The sequence below is a fragment of the Euleptes europaea genome, chromosome 12, assembly GCF_029931775.1.
Source record: "Euleptes europaea isolate rEulEur1 chromosome 12, rEulEur1.hap1, whole genome shotgun sequence".
NCBI lineage: Eukaryota > Metazoa > Chordata > Lepidosauria > Squamata > Sphaerodactylidae > Euleptes > Euleptes europaea.
The window spans coordinates 31505338-31531480 of NC_079323.1; the positions used below are offsets into that span (position 1 = coordinate 31505338).

The following is a 26143-nucleotide window of genomic DNA, read 5'->3' on the forward strand; positions in this document are numbered from 1 at the left end:
TGCTCATGTGGAGGAGTTGGGAATCAAAACCGGTTCTCCAGATCAGAGTCCACCACTCTAGACCACTGTTCTTGACCACTACACCACACTGGCTCTCTGTTGGATATCTGTTACAAAGAGAACTACTACTTTGTGTATTCTTTATGTTCTTCACAGAGACTTTTAAAATAAAATACGATCCTAAACATACCGATATTTGTGTAATGAAGATGAAATCAGAGCCCAAAATGGAGGCTGGCATTTTATATTCTTTTCATCCAGCTTCAATCGTCTCATGATTTATGAAGTTTACCAACAAAACTCAGGATGATAAAAGATGGCTAGCCTAGTGCGGGAAGTCTTGAAACATGTCCTTAGCTCTTATCTTTCACCTTTCTTCGGCGGAGAGTCTTGTGGGGAAAGGGTTCCACCACTCCTAAGCCTGTCGGGGACCACGAGAGCTGTGCTCCCAATGACGTAACACTGGTTGTAGGCCAAATATGGAGACTCCAAATCCGTGGGTGGTTCTTCTCCCTATGCTCTTTGTGTAATTTGGGGTCTTAAACAGCTTGCCTACAGACGATCTCCTTCAATTTATCCAGCCTGTCTTCTTTGAGGGCATCCTGAATAGAATGGAAGAAGGCAAAGTAGTGTTGAAAGTTGTGCATCATGAGCAGGACACTGGCCAGCAACTCATTGGTCATCAGGAGGTGGTGGACATAGGCACGACTATGATTCTGACAGCAGTAGCACAAGCATCCACTCAGTAAAGGACCAAAATCGTCCTGGTACCTAAGAAGAAAAGGAAGAGGCACTAGAGATCATATTGCAAATATACGCTGGTTACTGGAGCATACAAGAGAATTTCAGAAGAAAATCAGCTTGTGTTTCATAGATTACAGCAAAGCTTTTGACTGTGTGGATCATGAAAAGCTATGGCTGGTTTTAAAGGAAAAGGGTGTGCCACTATATCTGATCGTTTTAATGCGCAACCTGTACTCTGGACAAGAGGCCACAGTTAAAACAGAATATGGAGAAACGGAATGGTTTCCAATTGGCAAAAGTGTCAGACAAGGATGTATTTTATCTCCCTATCTCTTCAATCTATATGCAGAACATATAATTAGGAAAGCAGGATTAGATTTAGATAAAGGTGGGGTGAAAATTGGAGGGAGGAACATTAATAATTTGAGATATGCTGATGACACTACATTATTGGCAGAAAATAGTGAAGATTTGAAACGACTACTGCTGAAAGTTAAAAGAGAAAGTGCCAAAGCAGGACTATAGCTGAACATCAAGAAAACAAAAGAAATGACTACAGGAGAATTACACAACTTTAAGGTTGACAATGAGGAAATTGAAATTGTTCAAGATTTTCTATTCCTTGGCTCCACCATCAACCAAAAGGGAGACTGCAGCCAAGAAATCAGAAGGAGATTGAGACAGGGAAGGGCAGCCATGAAGGAGCTAGAAAAGATTTTGAAGTGTAAGGATGTGTCACTGGCCACCAAGACTAGATTAATTCATGCCATCGTATTCCCTATTACTATGTATGGGTGTGAAAGCTGGACAGTGAAGAAAGCTGATAGGAAGAAAATAGATTCCTTTGAAATGTGGTGCTGGAGGAGAGTGTTACGGATTCCGTGGACTGCCAAAAAAAAACCAAATCAGTGGGTTCTAGATCAAATCAAGCCTGAACTGACCCTAGAAGCTAAAATGACTAAACTGAGGCTGTCGTATTTTGGTCATGTCATGAGACGACAAGAGTCACTGGAAAAGACAGTCATGCTAAGAAAAGTTGAGGGCAGCAAAGTTGAGGGCAGCAGGAAAAGAGGAAGACCCAACAAGAGATGGATTGACTCAATAAAGGAAGCCACGGCCTTCAATTTGCAGGATCTGAGCAGGGCTGTCAAAGATAGAACATTTTGGAGGACTTTCATTCATAGGGTCGCCATGAGTCAGAAGCGACTTGCTGGTACTTAACACACACACACACACACACACACACACACACACACACACCCCTAAGAAGGAGTAAAGCCATAAACAAACAAAAAGCCATAAAAAGCCAAACAAAAAACAAATAATAAAGCCATAAACAAACAAAATCCCCAGGTCTGCTCCTTGGGTACAGTAAACCCAACGACAAAATTATTGTGAGGATCTTTCTGATTGCTAAGAAATAGGCACCCACAGCCTAAATGACACATTTTGCTGAAACTAAAGAGAAGCTTGTTGGTTGGGTGTGATAAACCATGGTTCTAATGCTGACTAGTAGACCCTGTCAGCCAACTGATGAAAGTACTGATCCGGAACATGATGGCCCCTGAACATTTGCCTTGCCATGCACTGGCTGAACAGCAGCTTTTTCACATTTTAGTCACCATGATCGGGTGAACATACAGTAGTTCTGGGCCACCGTAAACACCAACAGGTTGAAATCTAAGGGCCCACAATACTTCATTTTGTTTTTCTTGTGATGGCACATTTGAAAAGGGAAAGGACAGGTGAGTGGCAGCAGATCCATCCTTCTCTGTATCAAGATATATCTGCTATTCTGTCTCTTCTGTAACAGGGCAACCCAACCATAGCAGAATCACTGTGGTAACACAGCACTCAAGGGCCTTGCTGTGTCAGAGACCCGGATGTCCAGAACTTTCCTTCTGGACTGATTGCCAAAGTTGCTTTTTGACATTTAAAGAAATGCAGTATTCCCTAGAACAGCAACTAAAATCTAATGAATTCGTTCAAAGAGATGGGATATTTGTTCAACAGGAACTCAGAGGGAAAACAATTGCTCAAACAACGAAATCCATCAGGAAAAGAACAGATCAAATGCCACTTGAATGTCTTCTGTCTACTGGCCAATTCTAGCAGATCTGCTGCTGGCTCCTTTTAAAAAAGCTATCTTATAAACTTAAATGGGACAACTACTGAATAAATGGACTGAAGAAGAAGCCTGAAGCAGCTTGTAAAATAATGTGAAGCAGTACACAGCAGAAGGTGACATTTCAGAACAAACAAACAAACACTCAAACCTTTCTTCCTTCAAACATATTTCAAATGCAGTCATCCCTTCCGTTTCACTGAAGATTTCGGTTTTTGTTTTTTCATCCTTGCTTTCTTCCTTGTCTGGTTCCCCATTTTCTTTTAGGACTGCATAAAGCAACAGAATTTCATTAATAAGCTGATATGGAAACAGAAACCCGGGCAGGGCCACACTATCAAATATTTCAAGGCAAGTCTTGTTAAAGTCACTCTGCTAAAAACTCAAACTAGCCATTTAAACCAAGGGTCCCCAGCGTGGTACCCATGGTTGCCATGGGGTCCACCAACATCTTCCGGGTGCCCACCAGATGTCTTTAGAAAGTGGGCGGGGACAGATGGAACTTTTACCCAGGAGGAGCCACTGCTGATTTCTCAGGTTGGCCAAGTCTGCAGTATGAACTGCAGAACATGAAAGATACTGCAGACTTGGCCAACCTGAGAAATCAGCAGTGGCTGAACATGGACTGACACAAACAGGACACAGGGTCATATTCCAAGACACTGAAAGACTGGACAATTCTACCAACTATTTTGTCAGATTGCACAGAGAAGCCATTGAAATTCATAAACATCAGCACAACTTTAACAGAAAAGAAGAGAGTTTAAGAATGAATAAGGCTTGGCTTCCTGTCCTAAAAACCTCCAGACTAACAAAGACTATAGTCAACAATAGCCATGGAGATTAGCTTTGGACTTCACACATTAACAGATCACTTCAGGATACAATGGTTCCATATTAACATACCACACCGTCATTAGCACATTATCTTGATACTTACAGGACAATGATTACCACATTACTTTTGCAGGACAATGACTCAGCTCAAACCCAACCCCTTTCTGACTATATCTTCCTACACACTTGACACTGAGAGACACTGTCCTTCAGTGTTACTCCTCTAAAGATGCCTGCCACAGCTGCTGGCGAAACGTCAGGAAAGAAAATTCCAAGACCACGGTTACACAGCCCAGATAACCTACAAGAACCAATGTGCAGATATCTAATTAATTGGCTTATTTCTCTTTGACAGAATTCACAAGAGACCCACAGCCAATCAACACTCCATATTTGAGCTGACAGACTGTCAGCCTGCTGAAGGGAACTAAGTCAGAAACTTTAGACTGCCACAGCAGGGGTGGTGTTGGGGTTTAGGGAGGCTTAAATTCCTGCTGGAAGTTCTGAGAAGGATAAAATCATCACAAAATTCACTGCAGCTGCAGAAAAGAATGCTTGAAAAGCCACTCCATCCTCTTGCAATCTAAAAGCTGGACTGGATTCCCCCCCCTAAAATGTTAGCTTCTTTTTCCAGCACAAATTACTGGGAAGCACAGTGAGGTACTCTTCAGTCTGTCTTACAAAAGAGGATAAAGGAGCACGGTTGCTCCCCTTTGCACCTTCAAATCTATATAACTTGTCATGCTGGAAGTGAGGTTTCTGAAAAATGTGATAAAAGATATGCTTGTCGGGTCTGAGTTACCCAGGCATGAAAAACACCAAGACCCAGCCATTAAGAAAGCCATCAAGCTGCTTTTTCTACCTTAATCTTCACACTTGCCATGTATGCGAACGACAGTTACTCAGCCTGGCTGAAAAATCCTTGGATGAAGGGAAAGTATAGTCCTTGCATATCCTAGTCAATCTACTAAGGAACTTTATTTTTACAGTGTATAAAAACACTAACAAAAACATCCTAAAAGTGTTTTATCCTGATTTCCACCCAAGCAAGGCTCCTAAGATAAATACCATCTCCATCAGGATCCGGATGACAACCGTAGTTGAAAGACAAGGCACAGCCTCTTTCTGTCACCTGGTAAGGAAAGCAACTCTCAAAAACATCCACTCCTCTTTCAATTAACTCCAGCACTTCATCTGGCCTGCCAATACCATGGATGAGCCTGTAAAAGATACAGAGAAAAAAGCCATGGTCAGAAGTGATCGGGTTTTATGGCAGCCTATTAATTCTGTTTCTCTCTCCACATATATCTTTGTGGGTATAATTTAAAGATGTAGAGAAGCTGGAACATGTCCAGAGGAGGGCAACAAAGATGGTGAGGGGTCTGGAGACCAAGTCCTATAAGGAAAGGTTGAAGGAGCTGGGTATGTTTAGTCTGAAGAGAAGACTGAGAGGGGATATGATAACTATCTTCAAGTACTTGAAGGGCTGTCATTGTCACAGGCAACCATGTGTGAACAGGATTTTGATATGAAAACATGTCCCATTAGGCTTCATAAGGATAGAAATGTGTTAAAATGTGTTAAAAAGATGTTATGTCACTTCATAGACTGGAACACCTTTGACTGTATAAGCTCAAGGCTTACTTGTTATGCTGTAGAATCCAACCCAAGATTCTGCTGCTATAATCATTTAATACAGCTGTCACAGCTAAAGGTCACAGCTGCAGGTGTGCTCATCTGATTAAATAAAACATACTGCTTGACAAGGAATGATAGACAAGGTCATATCTACTAACTACTGCAGATGGCAGTCAAGTGTATAGTTCTGCTTATAAGGCCTATTGATTAACTACTGGCTAAGTTACTGTTTATTTATAGAATGCTTTAGCTAAGGGACTCTAGAACCAAAGTTGACTGGACCTATTCCAGCACATCTCCAAGATAAAGGCTCTGAAAAGATATAAATAGAGACATTTCTCTGACTACAAGTTAGAGAAGATCCTGATGGTCTAAACCTACTGACCTATGGACTTCCTCCATCTACCAAAGATGTAAAACCTTGGCAGCCTAATTCTTGCGTGAATTAGGAATCTGATTCTTGCGTGAATTGGGAACAATCATTTATACTTGTCTCTAAGTCTGGAGAACTCTCACAGAGAGAGGTATTATGCCACACAGTCTGTCTTTCTGAAGACTGATTGTCTGAGATAACTGTCTATACAATGCTTCATCCTAAATATGTGATGAAGACCCTTAATCTAAGGATTATAAGGGTATGGATCTTATCATACTTGAGTATGGTGTCACTTATAGAAGCCATTGGCCAAATATAAGTCCTCATAAGATTTATCTTATGTACAGACTTCCTAGTTCTGACAGTCAAGATGTAAATGCAGCTTCTCTAAGAAGCCCACTACCAGAGCATATTCCAGGGGTTTCTCTACACAAGGAGGAAGCACTGAATATACTCTGCAGTCAGTTCTAAGACTGAGGTCTCACACAGAACTGTCTGACATACACATGCATACACAAACATGCATCACAGCCAACAATGGCTAACACATAGAATTACTCCAATTGGAATACATATAATTGGAATACATGGATGGAGATCCATGGAGCCTTAAGCTCTTAAACTGAACTATACTCAGTACTCTTTAAGACTGGCACTGCCAGAGAGATTGTAGAATAGAGTTTATACTCTATAATGTTAAGCTTTACACATAGCTTCAAATATTGATTAATTACAGTACCCAAACCATCAAGGTGGCTCTTAGCTATACAGCAATGCTTACAGCAAAGCATACTCAAAGATGGCTTTCACATAGCCTTATCTAATTTCAACATGGGCTTCAGACCCATAAACCTCAAACATATAGAGACTCTATGGTCTCATGCCTTCAGTCACAAACAGACTGCTGGAAGAGCTATAGTATCAGCTCTAACATGAAACTATGGAACCAAAGAGATCGCTCCTACCTTTACAACTACTAAAGGCATTGAAATAACAGAGTAATAAAATAAACAAGAACCAACAGAGTAATACTTAGAGAATACCTGAAGGAAATCTAACTATTCTAAGTGAACTTATAGAATCCTTACAGAAGCTCTGCTATGACATGACTGGGTAAAGTATGTCTTATATTTAAATAAATTGAATTAGAATACTTATTCAATGCACTAACCATTATTTTACAAGATTTCTGTAAACTGTATTATTTCCTGAATGAAATACGTACTTGGGAAACTCTCATATAGAGTCATAGAGATTGTTGATATTGCTAATATTGCTTGCATACATAAGATAGTATTTTGTTCCTGTTGAACTAACTAATATAGTTTTTATTTCTGTAACCATTTACATGTATATATTTTATGTGAAATAAATAGTATTTTATTCATATATTCTTTTCATATTTTTACTGGAACATTTCAAGAGAAAGTCTATCTCACAAGAGGTGGAAAGTGTTGATCCCTGCTTAGTGGGTAACAGGCTGAATAAGATAAAATATCGCTTTTCAGGAAGGGGTCGATTCTAAGAGCTTAGTTACTTTGACGGCACGGACCGCGACATCATATAGAGGATGGTGCCAAGTTGTTTTCTGATGCCCCAGAAGGTCGGACCAGAACCAACAGGTTGAAATTAAATTAAAAGAGTTTCCATCTAGACATCAGGGAGAATTTTCTAACAGTCAGAGCGGTTCCTCAGTGGAACAGGCTTCCTTGGGAGGTGGTAAGCACTCCTTCTCTGGAGGTTTTTAAGAAGAGGCTAGATGGCCATCTGTCAGCAATGCTGATTCTATGACCTTAGACAGATCCTGAGGGGGGGGGCATCTTGGCCATCTTCTGGGCATGGAGTAGGGGTCACTGGGGGTGTGGGGGGAGGTAGTTGTGAATTTCCTGCATTGTGCAGGGGGTTGGACTAGATGACCTGGTGGTCCCTTCCAACTCTATGATTTGTGATTCTAAACTGCACAAAGCTTATTAGTTAACTCATAAACACACAATAATAACCAATCCTAAACATTACATGGCATGATAACAAAACAAATCAACAACCATCTCACCACACACATACACAAAGTAACAAACCTACTAAAGCATCTCTCCAAAAACCTAACAGACAGCCTCACATTCTTTCCTAAGCACCTGGAGAACTAGCATCACTGGACTTTATCTGAGAGTTGTTCTATAATGCACAGAACCACTAATAATGCACGTAAGAGGCCCTGGCCCTGCCATACCGTAAGGGTTAAAGGAAACATAAGATATACTTTCATCTAAGTAGGACTCAGATTGTATAAAGGTTTATAGTTCAACGGCAGCATAAGCAAAGGACCAAGTCTGGGGACTCCTTGGGTTGCATTCTCCTTCCCCTTCCCAGGTTGCATTTGAGGGAAGGAAGGTGGGGAAGGAGCTATAATGGCAAACCATGATTTGTTCTGTGTGACTCACAGAACTCATGTCACAAGTGACACAAATAGCACAAAGTTCATTGTTTATTCAGTTTTACTTCCATAGCACCTTCAGTGTATAAAGCAAGGTTACAATGCTGAGGATGCCTGTTTTTTGGTTTCTAACACAGGCCTTCCATTTGAAGTCAGCCTTAAGATGGCACAAGCAGTCTCTAAATCAAACCCCTGAGAAGTACCAACTAACTACTTGTAAAGAGTCTCTTAACTCAGTGACTGTACTGAATGCAGGGCCGGATCTTAAGAGATGGCGAAGTGCAAACTCATTTCATTCTATTTGCCCATGCCAAACATTCTCGCTCTTTAGCTAGCTTGCATAAAAATTGATGAGACTCAACAGTACTTGCCAGAGTAGTGGTGGTGGGGAAAGGCAATTAACCTATTTGCTGATCTTGCATGGAGCAGGGGTTGGACTAGATGGCCTGTATGGCCCCTTCCAACTCTAGGATTCTATGATTTTTGGGACCTTTCTGGATAGAAGAGCCATGCTCCTCCAAAACGGAAGAAAAACCACCAACCACAAAAAGATGTATGGTATTGATGGCTTCTTGCATATTTCTCCTTCATGTACCCATCGAGGTCACATTAGCTCATTTTATTCAAACTATTTTTTTTTTCAAATGCATGTTCCCAACAGCCAGCACTAAAACGTTCCCCAGGGGACTTGACAATACAGCTGGATTCACCCATGCTTCTTGCGTTATTATTAGCGATGGCAATACTAGACTCCAAATTCAGCTGGCAGCTTTGTCAAAGATCTGGGAGGTGAAGAAACAGCATTTTGCTCTCCCGCAGGAATGGTGGCAGTGCTGACAACTGTATAAGCTAATTTAGGTCAATACGCATAGAACATGGCTGGAAAAATATATAGTGCAGGAACAAATTGCCTTTTTAGTGCTGACTTTCTCCCGCCCCGTTGTATAATTAAACTCAGGCTCTCGGAAACTACCAGCACAAGTCGTTGTACTTTTATGCTTCTGTGATAGTAAACGACTATCCGGTTAACAAAGCAATTATGGACGCAATTAACAACTGCAATTGCCTAACTGCAAATCTTCTAGCAGCATTCAAGGTTGCTTCTCATTAAAAACATTTTGATGTTGGTCAATATTTGACAGGGGTGCTTGTCTTCACCACCACTGTTGAAGCTGCCACCTACCTAAGTGGAGGACAACCAGGAAGAGGAGGGCAGCTGGGTCAGAGGAAGCTGAGGCAGCAGGCGGTTGTGGGACCGTACAGTGTCTTGTCCCACTTGGCTAGCTGGGCAGACAAGAAGAGTGGGAAGCCATCCCTGGCCAAGGAGGACAAAACCCTAACTACCTCAGAAGCAAATGGTTTGGTGTAGAGAGCCAGCGTGGTGCAGGGTTAAGAGCGGCGGACTCTGGTGAACCAGGTTTGATTCCCCAGTCCTCCAAATGAAGCCGGCTGGGTGACCTTGGGCCAGTCACAGTTCTCTCAGAACCCCTCTCAGCCTCACCTACCTCACAAGGTGCCTGTAGTGTGTGTGTGGGGGAAGGCAATTGTAAGCTGCTTTGAGACTCCTTATGGAGAGAAAAAGCAGGGTATAAAAACCAACTCTTCTTCTGTCCAGAGGAAGGCACAAAGATGGTGAGGGGTCTGGAGACCAAGTCCTATGAGGAAAGGTTGAAGGAAGTGGATATGTTTAGCCTGAAGAGGAGAAGACTGAGAGTGGATATGATAACCACCTTCAAGCACTTGAAGGGCTGTCATATAGAGGATGGTGCTGAGTTGTTTTCTGTTGCCCGAGAAGGTCGGACAAGAACCAACGGGTTGAAATTAAATCAAAAGAGTTTCCGCCTAGACATTAGGAAGAATTTTCTAACAGTTAGAGTGGTTCCTCAGTGGAACAGGCTTCCTCGGGAGGTGGTAAGTGCTCCTTCCCTGGAGGTTTTTAAGCAGAGGCTAGGTGGCCATCTGTCAGCAATGCTGATTCTATGACTTTAGGCAGTTCATGAGAGGGAGGGCATCTTGGCATCTTCTGGGTATGGAGTAGGGGTCACTGGGGGTGTGGGGGAGGTAGTTGTGAATTTCCTGCATTGTGCAGGGGGTTGGACTAGATGACCCTGGTGGTCCCTTCCAACTCTAGGATTCTATGATTTTGTTAAAGGCACCAACCCCCGTTGCCTGAGCTGCTGCCATTAAAGCCTGCAAAAAGCAGCAGCCATTCTACTGCTCTTCACAAGCTTGGTCAGGCTATTCTTGGAGGGCAGAAGTCTCTTAACCACAGGATATAGTCCAGCCCAAGCAGCTTGCCTGGGAAGCAGGGAGAACAGGGGAAAGCCTGCTGAAGTGGCTCCAGCCCCTCTCCCAACATACCTGCCCCAAACCCCTTTTAGAGGTGAAACCCGCTTCATGCTGCTTAGTTCAAGCTAGGGACAAACAATTCTCCAAGGCAGGCGAGTGTTATGATGAAGTGTTATGGGACAAGGCTGGTGGGGAACAGCCACCTTCCTACCTTCCATCCCTGCAGCCCTCTCCACTGCCTGTTGGGAACTGGAGCATCCCCAAGCCAAGCCAGCCACCTGGACAATCCAGGTAATGGAGCCACTGAAATATGGAGTGCTGCATAAAATATGGTTGAGTATCATGAAGCAATTAACATGCATGTGATGTTGCTGAGGAAAAGCACTGTAACTTCTCCCCACACCCTGCACTACGCCTGCATACTGTGAAGTTGTGGTGCTGAAAACACATACCCTCCTGAAGAGGGAGTAGGATTTTTTTTTTAATGCTGCCAAAGGCCATTACATTTTTAATTGTCTAGATAAGCCCTAAAGGTAATATTTTTTACATCCTGCAGAAATAAGTTAATAGTCTTCAGCCATTGAAAAAGGTGTGTGCGCAAGTGGGGAGGTTAGTAGAAGAAATGCAATTTCCATGTAAAACAGACATGTAGATCTACCAACTCCAGGCAAACACAAAACAGCCCTTTTCCATATGTTTACTTTGCAAGCATGGCACAACATTATTGTAGGATAAACAACATAATATGGTACCCATCACACAATATGAATACCAATTTTTAATACAATTTCTATACATGAATTTTTTGCAAAAAGCAATGGATTGTTCATTTTAGCAGCAATATATAACATAGTGTAAATTGATGTAAATATAGAATATATTTCTACCAATTTGTCATATAGTCTTTAGTCTATTATACATATAAACAAACAGGAATATAACTGGTAATTCATCAGGTACAGATTTCAAAGAAGGGACAAAGATATTGAATTCTTTGCTAGGTGTTTATTTTGCTAACAAGCCAAAGCTTTCTTAATGTTTTCTTATCAAATTGAAAACTACTAGGCATATCAGATGGAGACATCATCAGGTGAAATTTTCTTGTCTAATTGCAATCTGCTAGGTATGCCATTAGAATTGAGCTAATTGAGATAATGGATTATACTATTCTTATGTCAAACAACCCCACCTGAACCTAATAGAAACCTGAAAACACAGATGTGAAATCAGCAGGTAACACATTAAGAATGAAGAATGCAGCATGAGAGATGTTTTTGTATACAGAAGAATTCCAGGTAACATAGCTTATAAATGTATTTGTGGGAAAGCAACATATTCTGTTTAAAGTCACTTTCATCAGGACTATTTTCTTACAGAAAGGCATGATTGAACATTGCTTTGTATTTCTTTTATCAATCTATTGGGTCATTTAGCCATGACTTCAACAAGGTAATTAAAAGTGTTTACTAATTTTTGTTTTTAATTTTTTTAAATTGCCATAGAGTAAATCCAATTATAATATTATTATTGGAAATAGATAAGAATGTACTGATGAAGGTTTTAACGAAACAAGAATAACCCAGGAACTTGTCTACACCTGATGATTTCTCTGACATACCTAGCAGATTCCAATTAGACAAGAAAACTTCACCTGATAATTTCTCCATCTGAAATGCCTAGTAGTTTTCAATTTGATAAGAAAACATTAAGAAAGCTTTGGCTTGTTAGCAAAATGAACACCTAACAAAGCATTCAATACCTTTGTCCCTTCTTTGAAATGTTTACCTGATGAATTATTACCTGTAGTCCTGTTTGTTTATATGTATAATTAGTCTATCATAAGACTATATGACAAATTGGTAGAAATATACTCTGTATTTACATCAATTTAACCTATGTTATATACTGCTGCTAAAATCAACAACCCATTGCTTTTTGCAAAAAATGCATGTATAGAAATTGTATTAAAATTGGTATTCATATACAGTGTGATGGGTACCATATTATGTTGTTTATCCTCGATATGTCTGGCACCCACATTACCCATTCTTTAAATTAACAAAATTATTGTAAACATACACAGATGCTGCTTGTTTGTATAAGCAGACCCTGAAACACCCCCTAAATGCATCATGGTCAGTAATTCTCAGGTCTGAAGTAAGCTTATGTCTATCTATACGACTAACTGTACATTGATTAGGTTGTCAGAATATTTTTTTTACAGATGCATTGGGAAATATTATTTGATCTATTCTAAGTTGTGGTTTTTAATACTAACAGCTGAAATCAAGTGTCATTTGGTGAACACTTTCATTACACTGCCAAAGAATACCAGAACAATCTGTATGCTGTCCAATCTTGTATTTACATCCTTTTTCGCTGATAAGAGATCAAAACGAACTGAGGAACAGTTTAGTGGCATGATTAAGAATCCAAGTCTTTTTCCTCCCCTTTTTTTGACGTACCTTAACTTAGGAAAGGCCTTTTTTTTTTTTTTTTTTTTTTGCAGATGGTACAATTTGGATTCAGCTACAAGAAAACACAGAACTATAAAGACTAACAACATTTCTGGCAGGGCACAAGCTTTCATGAGCCACAGCTCACTTCTTCAGATACCATACCCTGCCAGAAATTTTGTTAGTCTTTAAGGTGCTACTGGACTCTTGCTCTTTTCTACTGTTAAAGACAGAGATGGATGAGCTATCCATCATGATCCAGAACTATAAAGTTGGACAGCAGGGAAATGAGTGAACTAGTTATAATCTTTACTCTGTTGATGAAAAGATACTGTATAGCTGAACCCATATCTGATTACTGTCTCCAGAGTTACAGCTAATAAGTGACCAAAAACTTGATTTTCAGAAGCACATAACAGAATGTCCAATAACGTATCAAAGGTTAGCTGTGGCAAGAACAGTTTGAAGTGATTATCTACACAAGAAAGGTGGGCTTCTGATCAGATCTGAACTTCGTTCTGACCTTGGTTTATCATCTGGAAGTTCTGCTATAGCAGAGGACAAGAGTTCCAGCTTGGTGTCCTTGGCCATGGCATTTCCCTGGAAGCCGTCTAGCAGGAAGCCACCCACCGGGCGCTTGGCAGTCTCCCTGGCAGATCGCAGCCTCTCCTCCAACAGGTCCCCACCTTCAATAACACCGATCATCACGCTCTCTTGCAGTTCCTAATTTTGGAGAAAGTTACCAGTTTGAGAAAGACTGCTTTTATTTTTTATCCCTTCTTCTCAATAGACTCAAGTTGGTTAACCGAACAACTACTAGTTGCAAGCACACAGAAACACCAGTCCATTAACAAGGTAACAGCAAACATGCAAGCTAGGACCGCAAGCTAGGACCACAAATTAGAAACTAACAAGAGATTAAAAGCAGAAAGCGAAGGTATTTTAAATCTTTCTTGCCAATATTCCTGTGCCAGTGATATTTGACACTGATAAAGAGAATGGACAGTGTGAAACACTGGAGTTAAAGCAATGAGCTGGAAGACAGAAGGAGCTTCTTTATCAATGTCCCTCATTTTCTCTTTACCTCACAAAGAGTAATGCTAACCTACTTTTATAAATATACACTGGTGATTAAATGAAAGAGTTGAAGTACATACAGTGTAATAGCAAGACCATACTCAGAGTACTTTAATGACCTTTTTAGGAGGCTGCTGTACATATCAAGTTCCTCCCCGCCCAAAGTATAATGAAAACCTCACACTCCTTTCACTATTCAGATATTATCAGTGTCTCCACATCCCACCCCCATCAAAAAGATGCGGCAGACATGAATTGGTATTTGACTTAGGTTTATGTTGTGCTGTGTTTTCATTAGTAGAAAAGAGCAAGAGTCCAGTAGCACCTTAAAGACTAACAAAAATATTTTCTGGCAGGGTATGATCTTTCGTGAGCCACAGCTCACTTCTTCAGATACCATGTGGTTTCATTGCTATTAATCTTTGTTGCAAGATGCTTTGAGCAGGGTATAAGTGTTTTAAATAAACAAAAAGCTGCACACCATTTCTGGCACAGAAACTAGTCTCCAGGTGAGAAGGTGTGGCACCAATTAGTGTTTCTTGGGAGGAAAAAATGCCCAGGCTTGCAGTGCACTGTGAGGACTTGGAGAGGAAGAAGAAGAAAGAAAGGAAGAAGAAGGAAGAATAAGGAAGGAGAAGAAACGAAGAAGGAAGAAAGAAGGAGAAGGAGAAAGAAAGGAGAGGGAGGAAGAAGACGAAGAAAGAAGACAAAGAAGAGTTGATTTCTATATGCCAACCTTCTTTACAACTTAAAGAAGAATCAAATCGGCTTACAAATCACCTTCCCTTCCTCTCCCCACAGCAGACACCCTGTGAGGTAGGTGGGGCTAAGAGAGCTCTAAGAGAGCTGTTACTAGCTCAAGGTCACTCAGCAGGCTTCTTGGGTATGAGTGGGGGAAACCAACCCAGTTCACCAGATAAGCTTCCACCGCTCATGTGGAAGAGTGGAGAATCAAACCCGGTTCTCCAGATTAGAGTCCACCACTCCAAACCACCACTCTTAACCACTACACCACGCTGGCTCTCCAGGATTTGTGCTGTGGAATTTAATGTAGTAAGTACAATAAAGAATGCCAAGCTTACTTTCAGTCCTACTCAATGCAGGTAGTAGAAAAGGGTAAGAGTACAGTAGTACCTTAAAGACTAACAAAAATATTTTCTGGTAGAGTATGAGCTTTTGTGAGCCACAGCTCACTTCTTCAGATACAGCTAGAATGAGAATCCATCTGTCTTTAAGTAGAGGAGAGTGAATTCAGACAAGCATTAGTATGTAAATGTTAACAGTATGTAAATATGAATAGCAGGCATGATGGGATTAGGTGTGGTATGCGGAAGAGTCTGTGATGTCCAGGGGAGAGATGGGTGTGGAGAAATCAGCATTGGTAATGAGCCAGAAATGCAAGGTCTTCATTCAGTCCAGGCAAATGCATTGACTTTAGTTTGAATATCAACTGTAATTCAGCAGTTTCTCTTTCCAATCTTCTTTTGAAATTCCATTGTAAGAGAACTGCTACTCTTAAATCTGCAACAGAATGTTCTGGAAGGTTGAAATGTTCTCCCACTGGTTTTTGAAAATTGTGGTTTCTGATGTCAGACTTATGTCCATTTAATCTTTGTCTAAGAGACTGACCTGGGAGTTCTCTTACAAAGGAATTTCAAAGGGAGATTGGAAAGAGAAACTGCTGAATTACAGTTGATATTCAAACTAAAATCAATGAATTTGCCTGGGCTGAATAAAGACCTTGCATTCATGGCTCATTACCAATGCTGATTTCTCCACACCCATCTCTCACCTGGACATCACAGACTCTTCTGCATACCACACCTAATCCCATCACGCCTGCTATTCACATTTACATACTGTTAATTTACATACTAATGCTTGTCTGAGTTCACTCTCCTCTACTTAAAGACAGATGGATTCACATTCTAGCTGTATCTGAAGAAGTGAGCTGTGGCTCACAAAAGCTCATACCCTACCAGAAAATATTTTTGTTAGTCTTTAAGGTGCTACTGGACTCTTGCCCTTTTCTACTACTGCAGACAGACTAACACTGCTACCCACTGTGAATTATCAATGCAAGTAAAGAGTGAACAATTGTGTAAGAGAAAGATGCACAGACAGCTTAGTCTTGTACGTCAGTCCGGTTCTGTAGATAAACACAGGGCTCCAGAACTGTCCACGCTGTCCTGCCACTCTGCTCCAAACATTAGATCATCTGTGCTCTGAGCAACTTGCTAGGCTCAGCACAAAGCAACTGCTGCGATAATGGCCCACACAGATTTAGCTCTTACTGGAAACTCCTCTTGCAGTTGTAAGCACTCATCCAAAAAGGAAAGCGATCGATCCACAGACTTCTTGGCTCTCTTCTTGGAGACTTCGGCGGCGATAGTATCTCCATCAGAGAGACACTGGAACCAGTCTGGCTGGAGAGCCCGTTGAAGGGCCATGAACTTTGATGGTGTCATTTCCATCCTCCCTCCAGACCCCCATATGGAAACTGTCTGTCAGAGACAAAGGAAACATAGTGAGTTTTAGTAGTGACCCTTCCATGTTTATATATTATAATCTATAAGTGTACTTGCTGGCTTTGAGCAACTTTGATTTTTTTCCCTATATAATCACAGATCTGATTCCTGTCTGAAGCAAAGACAGAATCAGCAAGATGCAATTGTCAAAGAATGCCTTCTGTATTATGAAAATGATCTTTGGCAACAGAGGACAACTTGGCAGGATTCTGTCTCTACCAGAAATATTCTATCTCCTAATTTCAAACAACACTCTGTTGCTATCAGGGGAGATAACCAGTTAATTGGAACCAAATTGCAAAATAGGGGGGAATTGGCCAGGAATTTGTTATTCTCCAAATAACGAGAATTTGGTGTTTTTTGGATTGGGTAGAGAAGGGGGACTCTCCAGCCAAGAAAGTCACAAATTTTTTAGTAATGTTCACTTTGAAGAAGCAAAGGCTTACAAACCCATTCTTGATGAATGATCATGAGATGATGAATGCTAAGAAATCACTGAAAGATGGTTCAGTGGGGACCATCATAACACAATGAATACCTGTACGAGGTGTTACAAAAGGATTGCAGGAGCTCAATATTGAGTTGCAGTTCTTTCTAACATATAATTTTACCCTCAACTATCTCTCCAAAGTGAAAGTCCACTCAGGAGACATATGGCCAGTTCACACAAGCATATTGTGTAATCACTGCATGTGTGAAGCAGCCATCACTGCTAGAACACTATAGACTAGTCTTTCCTATGCTCTCATATTGTCTCTATTGTCTCTCAAAGACAATATTTTTTTCAATGAAGGTAGCTTGTGCAATCAGCTGATAGTCACAAAATAATTCCACATGTGTGCGACTCAGAATCCAAGATCTTCTTCAAAGTAACCATCATTGAAATAAGAATACCACATCTCACAAGAATGATGTAAGAACTGATAGAGATTGGACAAATGCTGCTGTGTCCTAGGGCACCCAGAGGAACTGTGGGAAAACAACAAACTTAATTTTTTTATTTAATTCAGCAAACTTGTTAGTGCAAAACATTTACTTTGGGTAGTGATGGATGAGTGTTTCCTTGGGGGCAGAGGACTGAATCCTCCCAACCTGTCCACTAGTAGAAGCAGGATGAGGGGGATCTTCTGACCCCAATCCCAAGGATTACTGGGACTTGCATGTACAAACAGCGATGTGGGATGAGGCAGGGAACTGAGTTTGACCTGCCTTTTTCTCATGCTAGTAGAACAGCTCGTCAGATCCAGTCATTACGCTTTCAACTTTTTCCCATTATGGGACAGCAAATTATATAGAGGTTTTGGGGGCCGCACCAGGAGCCAGAGGTCTGGCCCGGATTTGGCCTTGTCCATCGGGGATGGGGGGAGAGTTCAGGAGAAGGCCACTGGCGGTGTGCCTCTCCCTCACAGTTCCCGATGGGCAGCAGCTGGTCAGGCAGACAGCAGCAGCAGGCCAGGAGGAGCCGGCTTCACTCCACACCACGTGGAGTGTGTGGGGTGTAATGGCAGCGGCTAGCTGTGCACCAGGCGTCTGCGCAGCCCACCGTTTGAATGGGCCAATCAGGGCCCAGGTGCCTCGTTCCTCCCTGGCCGGTGGCAAAACAGACCTGAGGTTTGCACTCGGGGATGCCAGCCAGGTATTTATCACCTGCACTTCTCCTAGCCCAGCCAGTCCTCTGCTAACTCCTAATTTATATATACATATTCTGTATGCTGACTATGCATGTTTCTGTGCATGTACTAACAGACCAGTTCGTGTATTTATTCCAGCAATTTTTTTTTTGCCATCAAGTCACAGCTGACGTATGGCGACCCCATAGGGTTTTCAAGCAAAAGAGATGTACGGAGGTGGTTTGCCATTGCCTGCCTCTGTGTCACGACCCTGGTATTCTTTGCAGGTCTCCCATCCAAATACTAGCCAGGGTCAGGGCTGAGTGTGACTGGCCCAAGGTCACCCAGCAAGCTTCCAGGGTGCAAGTGTGTATTCGAACCTGGGTTTCCCATGTCCTAGTCCGACATCTTAACCACTACACCATGCCTAGCTAATTCTGCGTGGCCACTCTCCTCTCTAACACAAGCACAAGAACTGAAGTCACAGGAACTGTCATCACAACATGACCTCCAGCTTTTCATTTGGACCCTGAGGAGTGGAAGGGAAGTCACTAAGAGCCAGTGGGGACATTAAGTATTAAAAAGGCCCAAGGACCTTGTTCTTGTTTGGAGGTTCTAGCAGGGGAGCGCAGCTATCGTATACCCTTGACCGAAGAACGGTATACTCCTTCTATCTGGGATGGCCATCATCTTCCTCCGAGCATGCAGCTTTGGGAGGGCTGCACATGGAGCGGTGAGGGAGGGGACACTCGCCTAGCCAGCCAGATCAGCTGAATCAACCCTGGCGATCAATGGGGTGACAGATGTCGCATCCAGATCGCCCTCACATCCAAAAAGGCCCAAGGGGGAACACAGAAATTGCTGATGCAGATCCCCCCCAATATAGACATTGTTCTTCATCATCCTCTCTCTCACACCCCCTTTCATTTTATTATTATGAACATGAAGCACCATATACCACTGGGTAATCTTCTGTGCTTCTGTTTTCGTGAGTGTGGTAACTACCTGTTATTCAAGCACTGTCCTTCTGTAGGGTCACATGCAGGCCTGAAAGCTTGAGCGATTACAGCTGCTATGACTGCAGGCATACAAGTAAAGCCCATCTGCAGATAATTAAATGCAGCGAGTATAAGGAGGCACAGTTGAACTGAGGAAGACTTCAATGCTTTAGCTGATTCTCAATTTTAAAATTAAGACAAACAATTAACATAGGTTTCATTACGTCTGCTAAAATCCACAGCCTCTTGTTCTCCTGGGCAATCACTCTAGCAACTATCACTCATATTGACGTTTCCACATCTACTCTTTCAACCAATGAAAAAAGGTGTGCATACATGCTGTCTTTGCAAATTAAAAAAGCATAAGGTTTAGGCAAGTACAGAGTAAAGTACAGAGTCCCCTGTGCAAGCACCGGGTCATTACTGACCTACTGGGTGATGTCACATCCCAACATTTACTAGGCAGACTCTGTTTATGGGGTCGTTTGCCACTGCCTTCCCCAGTCATTTACACTTTACCTCCAGCAAGCTGGGTACTCATTTTACTGACCTTGGAAGGATGGAAGGCTGGGATCTACATATAAAGTGTAGAATCACAGGACTTAGAAGATTTATATTATCTTATTCCATGTAGTGAAGTATTTGTTTTCTTGAAAAATCCTCACCTTATTTCACTTTCAAGTTAAAACAAGATCCTAATCTTTGTTAGGGTAACAGACAAAAATGTTCTGGAAGGTTCTGCAAAAGGCTGAGTTCTGAGGCTTTGTGCTCTGAATGGTTACATGGTTCTCTCTCGAGGCTTTCAGTCGCAATTCCCTAACTCGTATAGACTTCTAGCTGCCACACTACTTCCCACAAAATGATTTTGAAGGTCCTCTAATTCTGTAAAGTTTCTGTAAAGCACAGTATGCTAACTTTCCTGGCCTAATTAAAAAAAAAACTAGCCTTGAAAACACCTTTTGAGAGGTCACATTACTCCCCACTGATTCCTTAAAGTCCTAGAGGAGAAGAGCACAGCCAGAAGCCCAAGAGACTCCATGTGTTTGCTCACCTTTTAACACTGAAGTGTCAGAAAATGGTCATGTTGACTGTACTGAAGAAACAAGTTGATATGGTTGCAAAAAAGGCATTCGTCCATCCTCCGCTTAGCTTGGAAGGTGGCCCTCTGCCTTGATTTGGCTGACCTGGCAGTGTGGAGACTTGCTATGGGTATCTTGAGGCTAGACTACTGTAATGCATTCTACATGGGTCTGCCCTTACAGACAGCTCGGAAACTGCAGATGGTACAGAACACCATGTCCCAGTTACTACTGGGTGCTAAATGGAATCTATGTATGACTTCTACTCTCCAGACACTCAATTGGTTACTGATTAGTTACCAGGCTGAACTCAAGGTTCTGTCACCAGCAAAGGTGTTAATGGCAGTGGATCTATGTACCTGTAGGACTGCTTCTCCAGCTATATTCCACTGCAAAAGCTTTGCTCATCACAGCAAAGCCTTCTGAAGGTGCAAAATGTGCAAAACAGAATTGTTCAGGAGGGCATTCTAACAGAACAGAGCTGTGGTATAATGGATCAGTCAGGAAGTGACCTCTATTAGGAATAATAGATTTTCCTCCTCCAGTTTTTCTATCCTACCCCCACTGCATCATGTTTACTTGGAATGTTTGCCATTAATCTCAAACATTGTCATATATTGTAATCCACTTGATGACTGACTGAATAGCTTTGTTTTACTAAATCTGCCTTGAGTCCTAGTGAGAAAGGCAGATTATAAATGAAAATAAATGAATACCTTGTTGTTGTTGTAGCCGGGTGGAGAGAAAACAGCTGGGTCAAGGAGGGAACAGTACACTATCGAGTCAGGCATACCTGGGCACACAATGAAAAATGTTGCCTTTTAACATGCGGGCTCAGAAGGCAGCAGAGATAATTTTCCGAGACAAATTATAGCAACAGTTAAGCACACACCATTTATCCTTCCTGGATAGAAATCCAATAGTTAATTGGTTCGCTGGTTACTGTAACATTCCAGTGAGCAGCTGTGTCCTCCCCACTTCCTGGAGAGGGAGGGAAACAACAGCAAAAAGGCTGTATTTAATAACCTCATATGTGAGATGTAACCTTTGGGTTGATTAACGTTGCTGCTGCTTACACAGCAGAGACGAAATGACAGCTGACTCGCTTGTCCCTGGAATAAACAGTCTCGGGGCCTCTGACACTCAACAGCCTAGCTTCTGGTAATTAAACTACCTTAAAGACCAGAGCTTTGAAGGATAACAAATAACAAAATTGAATAATGAGCTGCAACAGAAAAGAATGAGCTGCAACAGAAAAGAATGAAAGTCACACATGCCATGAAATGTCAAAAACTGTGTGGCGAGCCCTATCTGGTACTGCATCTGAAAGTCAGAGAAGGATCCCGAACTGTAGTTCAGTCTAAATATATCTGTTGTTTCTAAATGCTCTCTCTCTTTCACAACTATGAGTAGTTTGCCAAAACTGTTTTAAGGAAGAGCCCTGCGGGTAGGGAGAGCTGAGTGCATGAGAACATAACTGTAATTCAGCGAGGTTTTGGCATCTTGCTTACTCAAACACTCTTCACAAACACTAGCTTTGTTTTCCACTTAATTAAAGATGTGATGAGCTCAAGCTAGAGTGCAGAAGAGCGCATACATTGCATACAATCAATGAGTATTTTTAATTTAAAGATCTTTTTTTAAAAAAATCTTAGATTTCCATCTAAAAAGAAATCAGTGACTTTATCCCTGCTGCACTTGACTGAAGATACAATAGAAATTCACTGAAAAGGCACAAAATAATAATCTCCACAATTTTCCAATCCCATGACTGCAAAGCTCATTTGAGCCCACAGTGCATCGCTGCTGACTTTAAATTCATTGCCAGCAGTTCCCACATCCTATCAGCTTGACGATGTGCAGCGGCCATCATATATAGAACCAGTCTATTTGCACATGCACACAAACTGCCATGACACATCGAAAACTGGGTTTGCAACAATGCGCAACGCTATCTGGCCCAGCACCTGCTGGCCTCTTTACAGAAATTTAAAGGAGCTGGAAACCTCCATGCAACAGAACTCAAAGGGGTCACTGTGCACTATCTGGACTGGAGGTGGATTGTTAACATTACCGTTGGTTGCCAATCAAAAGTGATTAGAGCAACAGTATGATAATGCAGTCTACTTACTAGTGGGTTCCAAAGTCACTATGCCCTGATGTAATAAATTCCTCATTCTTCCAAACAAAGTTCCTAAAAACATACTAGACCCTACTGGAGTGCAACTGCTAGCCTTCCAGTATATTATACCAACACAACCTTACCTACAAACGTTCCAATTCCTTCTTTATATTCCTCCATGACCTCCTGAAGCTCTACCCTGCATCCAAACATAGAAATACAGACAAATACCATTAATTCATCTTTGAACGACAGTGTACCAAGAACAGGCCACTTGCATTTCCAGTATGTGTTATGGATAAAATATGATCGACTTAAAATTGCTGCCGTGCAATTTTACTATGGGACATAAAGCCACCATGTCTTTAGGGTTTCAGATTAAACAAAGGTTAAATATTAAAAACTACAGGAGAAACTAGAGCCAGTGATGCAAATTTGCATTGGTTTCTGATAACCAAATGGGAGCAATTAAAATTGCAATTTTTCTTTAAAAGGACTAAATTGTGTGGGTCCTGTCTACTTTAGATAGCCACACCCCATGTTTCGATTTTATGCCAATAAAGGAGATTGTTGTTGTTGTACTTTAGATAGCCTCATTCTCTATGTCCCAATGAAGGACCCAACTGAAAGTGTTCTCTAAGAACCCTATCCATACATTAGTAAGTATGAACAACTAAGAGGCACACAGAATTACTCCCATCAGCGACTTTACAATTATGGAGATCTCTTCTGTAATTGCCACCAGACACTATTCTGGTATCAGTAGCATGAATCCCACTACATGGTTCCAAAGATTTAATGGCATTCCTTTGTTTGTTTTATGCGCTCTTATGCCCAGGTTTTTTTAATTGGCTTGTTTTATTGGCATGTTTTTATTGATCTATTCTTATTTATTCAACTATTCTGGATTGTTCTATTTTGTGATTTCTTTATTGTTTGTATTGCCTTGATTGGTTTTTATTGTTTTAGTCATGAGTGTGCAAGTCTAAACAGGCACCATACAAATTCTGTAAATAAATACCGTATATACTCGTGTATAAGCCGAGTTTTTCAGCCCCAAAAAAGGGCTGAAAAAGCCGAACTCGGCTTATACACGGGTCAATACGGTAGGAGAGGGGAGAGGAGGGAGGGGGGAGGAGGGAGGAACTTACCACTGCCATGCTGCCTCGCCCGGGAGCCTTTCTCCTGCCGGCAGGGTCCTTCCTTGGCCGGGAGGCCCCTGCCGGCTGCGCCGCCGCCACCCACGCGCCCAGGCGCCTTCCTCCAGCCGGCAGGGGCTTGGAAAGGCCTCCTGCCGGCCCAGGAAGGCCGCGCCGCCGATTCGCCGTGTCTCCCGGTAAGTAGGGGGTTCAGGGGCTCTTCCCCCTCCCCCCCTTGGATGGCACTGGGGTTGGGGTGGGGTGGGGCGTATAAGCCGAGGGTCAATAAGAAATTCCCTTTACTGGCAATGCTGCGCTTTAAAATGGCGGCTGCCATTTTAGAGCGCAGGGCCCCTGCCCCAGGTCGCCCTCCCGCCGCCTCCCAGGCCCTCCCGACCCACCCCGACCCCAGTGCCATCCAAGGGGGGGAGGGGGAAAAGCCCCTGAACCCACTACTTACCTGGAGAGGCGGCGAAGCGGCGGCGGCGCGTCCTTCCTGGGCCGGCAGGAGGCCCCTCCAGGCCGCTGCCGGCCGGAGGAAGGCGCCCAGGTGCGTGGGCGGTAGCGGCGCGACGGGCAGGGGCCTCCCATGGCCCCTCCCGGCAGGGGAAAATGGCGGCGGGGGCCTGGGGGGACCAGGGCAGCCTTCCTGCGGCTGCAGAGAGGCTGCCCAGGGCCCCTCCCAGCGGGGAAAATGCGGCGGGGGCCGGGGGGGGGCAGGGCAGCTTCCCTGCGACTGCAGAGAGGCTGCCCAGGGCCCCTCCCGGTGGGAGAAAATGGTGGCGGGGGCCGGGGGGGCCAGGGCAGTCTCTCTGCGGCTGCAGAGAGGCTGCCCAAGACCCCTCCCGGCGGGAGAAAATGGCGGCGGCTCGGCGGCGGCGGTAAGTTCCCCCCTCCCTCCTCCCCCCTTCTACCGTATTGACCTGTGTATAAGCCGAGGCCGGCTTTTTCAGCCCTTTTTTGGGCTGAAAAACTCGGCTTATACACGAGTATATACGGTATATTTTCATCTAGATTTTTAAAGTTTGTTTTGAATGTTCCCTTTTGCACAGTAAACAAAAACAATTAGTAAACACTGAATTATACTGAATAAAGAGCATTATATCACAGGCAAAAACCTTTTTAAAGAACAGATTTTACAGCATACCTGTCAAACACACATAATTACTCGCAGCTCTTTTACTTAATTTTTTCAAGCAGAAGATAATTAATCACTGCATTGAAACGAGAAAATTTTACTCACAGAGCCGGAAGTGGAAGTTGTACAACAACAGGAACATCTTTGACAGTCTCCAGTGTGTCATGGGTGAGGTGTGGTGCTGATCCCATTTTGGTATAAAGCAGACAACCTGGAATATCCATGCACTGAATCCCTTTCTTGCCAAGGTTTGTCAGCATGCCGAGACGACAGCCACCAACTACTTTGGAGAGACTCAACTTCATCTTCATGAACACACCTGAAAGACCATCATCAATGAACAATTCACATGGCCATCTTTATTATTCAGCAGATGCAATATCTCTCATCAGACTTACCAGATGGAAGCATATCTGGCGTTTCACCCTGTCTAATCCAATTTATGTGGACACACTTCCCCAAACAATAGCCATCTTAGTATCTTGTAGCAAAAAGGTCAGAGGTATGATCCACCTAGAAGTCCTCCTCAGCAAAAGCACAGAAATAAGGAGCTGTGAAAAAGCAAGACATTCCCTGATTGGTTGTACCCTAGATTGCAGCATTCATTTTTGCTGGCAAAAATCTATCACTTCATAAACTGTACCAAGAGAGAAAGATGTTGGTTGAAGGTGGAAAAATCAAGCGGGAAATCTTATTTTAATGATATTTTTTGCTGAGAGTGATACTAAGTACCAGCTTTAAAAATTACACATTAATTTAAAAATTACAGAGAGAAAATTAGCACGTTGCAAAGAACAGCAGAAGCACAACTTGTACTCTAAATCCCCTCATCAACATTCAAACTGGGAACACATGTGGTCTCACTTGTGGTGAAATGGTCTCTTAATGCTTGCAATGATCTCTGGAGCCCATAGGCATGTCATGAATAATAGCTGTGAATCTTTGGGTGTTATGCTATAAGAAGGTACCCAAAAATACAAGTAAATTCACATTTATATGTAACCCACAAACTGGAGCTGAATAAAGAAAGCCCAATAAATATTTAAGGAAATGCAAGGAGAGATAAATTGGGAAAATTAATTCCAGAATACTTGAACTGAATAGCATCATTCTGTATTTGTTTCCATTTCCATGCTAAGAGACAGCAGCAGCTTTCACATAGCCCATGATAGAAAGTTTTATGGATTGTGTGGGGAAAGTGATTGTTTCTTGCTATCTTAAACCTGTAGTCAGTGTAAGACATTGCACATTCTCATTTTTTCCCCTGTTTGACACAAAAGAAAAAGCAACTTTGGATTGTTAACTCCAAAGGGGAGAGAACATACAGGCAGAAATGCCCACTATAAGCAAACTTTGTGGTCTTCTTTCCCTGCAAATTAATGCACCCTGCCTGCTACTAGAGAGAAAGAACCATCAATAACTATGAATGGACAGGCACCTTCGTGTAAGTGCCTTTTAGAACTCTTAGTATAAGGCTCCTCCAAGGAGCTCAGGGTGTCATACACTGTGTGTCCCCTCCAATATTTTATCCTCACTGCACCCCTGTGAGGTAA

At 42.4% G+C, this 26143-nt stretch overlaps 1 protein-coding gene across 1 annotated transcript; it reads right to left on the bottom strand.

Moving 5' to 3' along the window:
- Positions 1-539: 539 nt before the first annotated feature.
- Positions 540-24909, bottom strand: QTRT2 (queuine tRNA-ribosyltransferase accessory subunit 2). The gene is made up of 8 exons (XM_056858478.1): positions 24696-24909; positions 22457-22512; positions 20908-20984; positions 16271-16480; positions 13423-13622; positions 4775-4926; positions 3021-3138; positions 540-771 (listed from the first exon to the last, which is right to left on the bottom strand). The coding sequence occupies exons 1-8, from the start codon at positions 24899-24901 to the stop codon at positions 540-542; spliced, it is 1251 nt and encodes a 416-aa protein (XP_056714456.1). The 5' UTR covers positions 24902-24909.
- Between the last annotated feature and the right edge of the window lie 1234 nt (positions 24910-26143).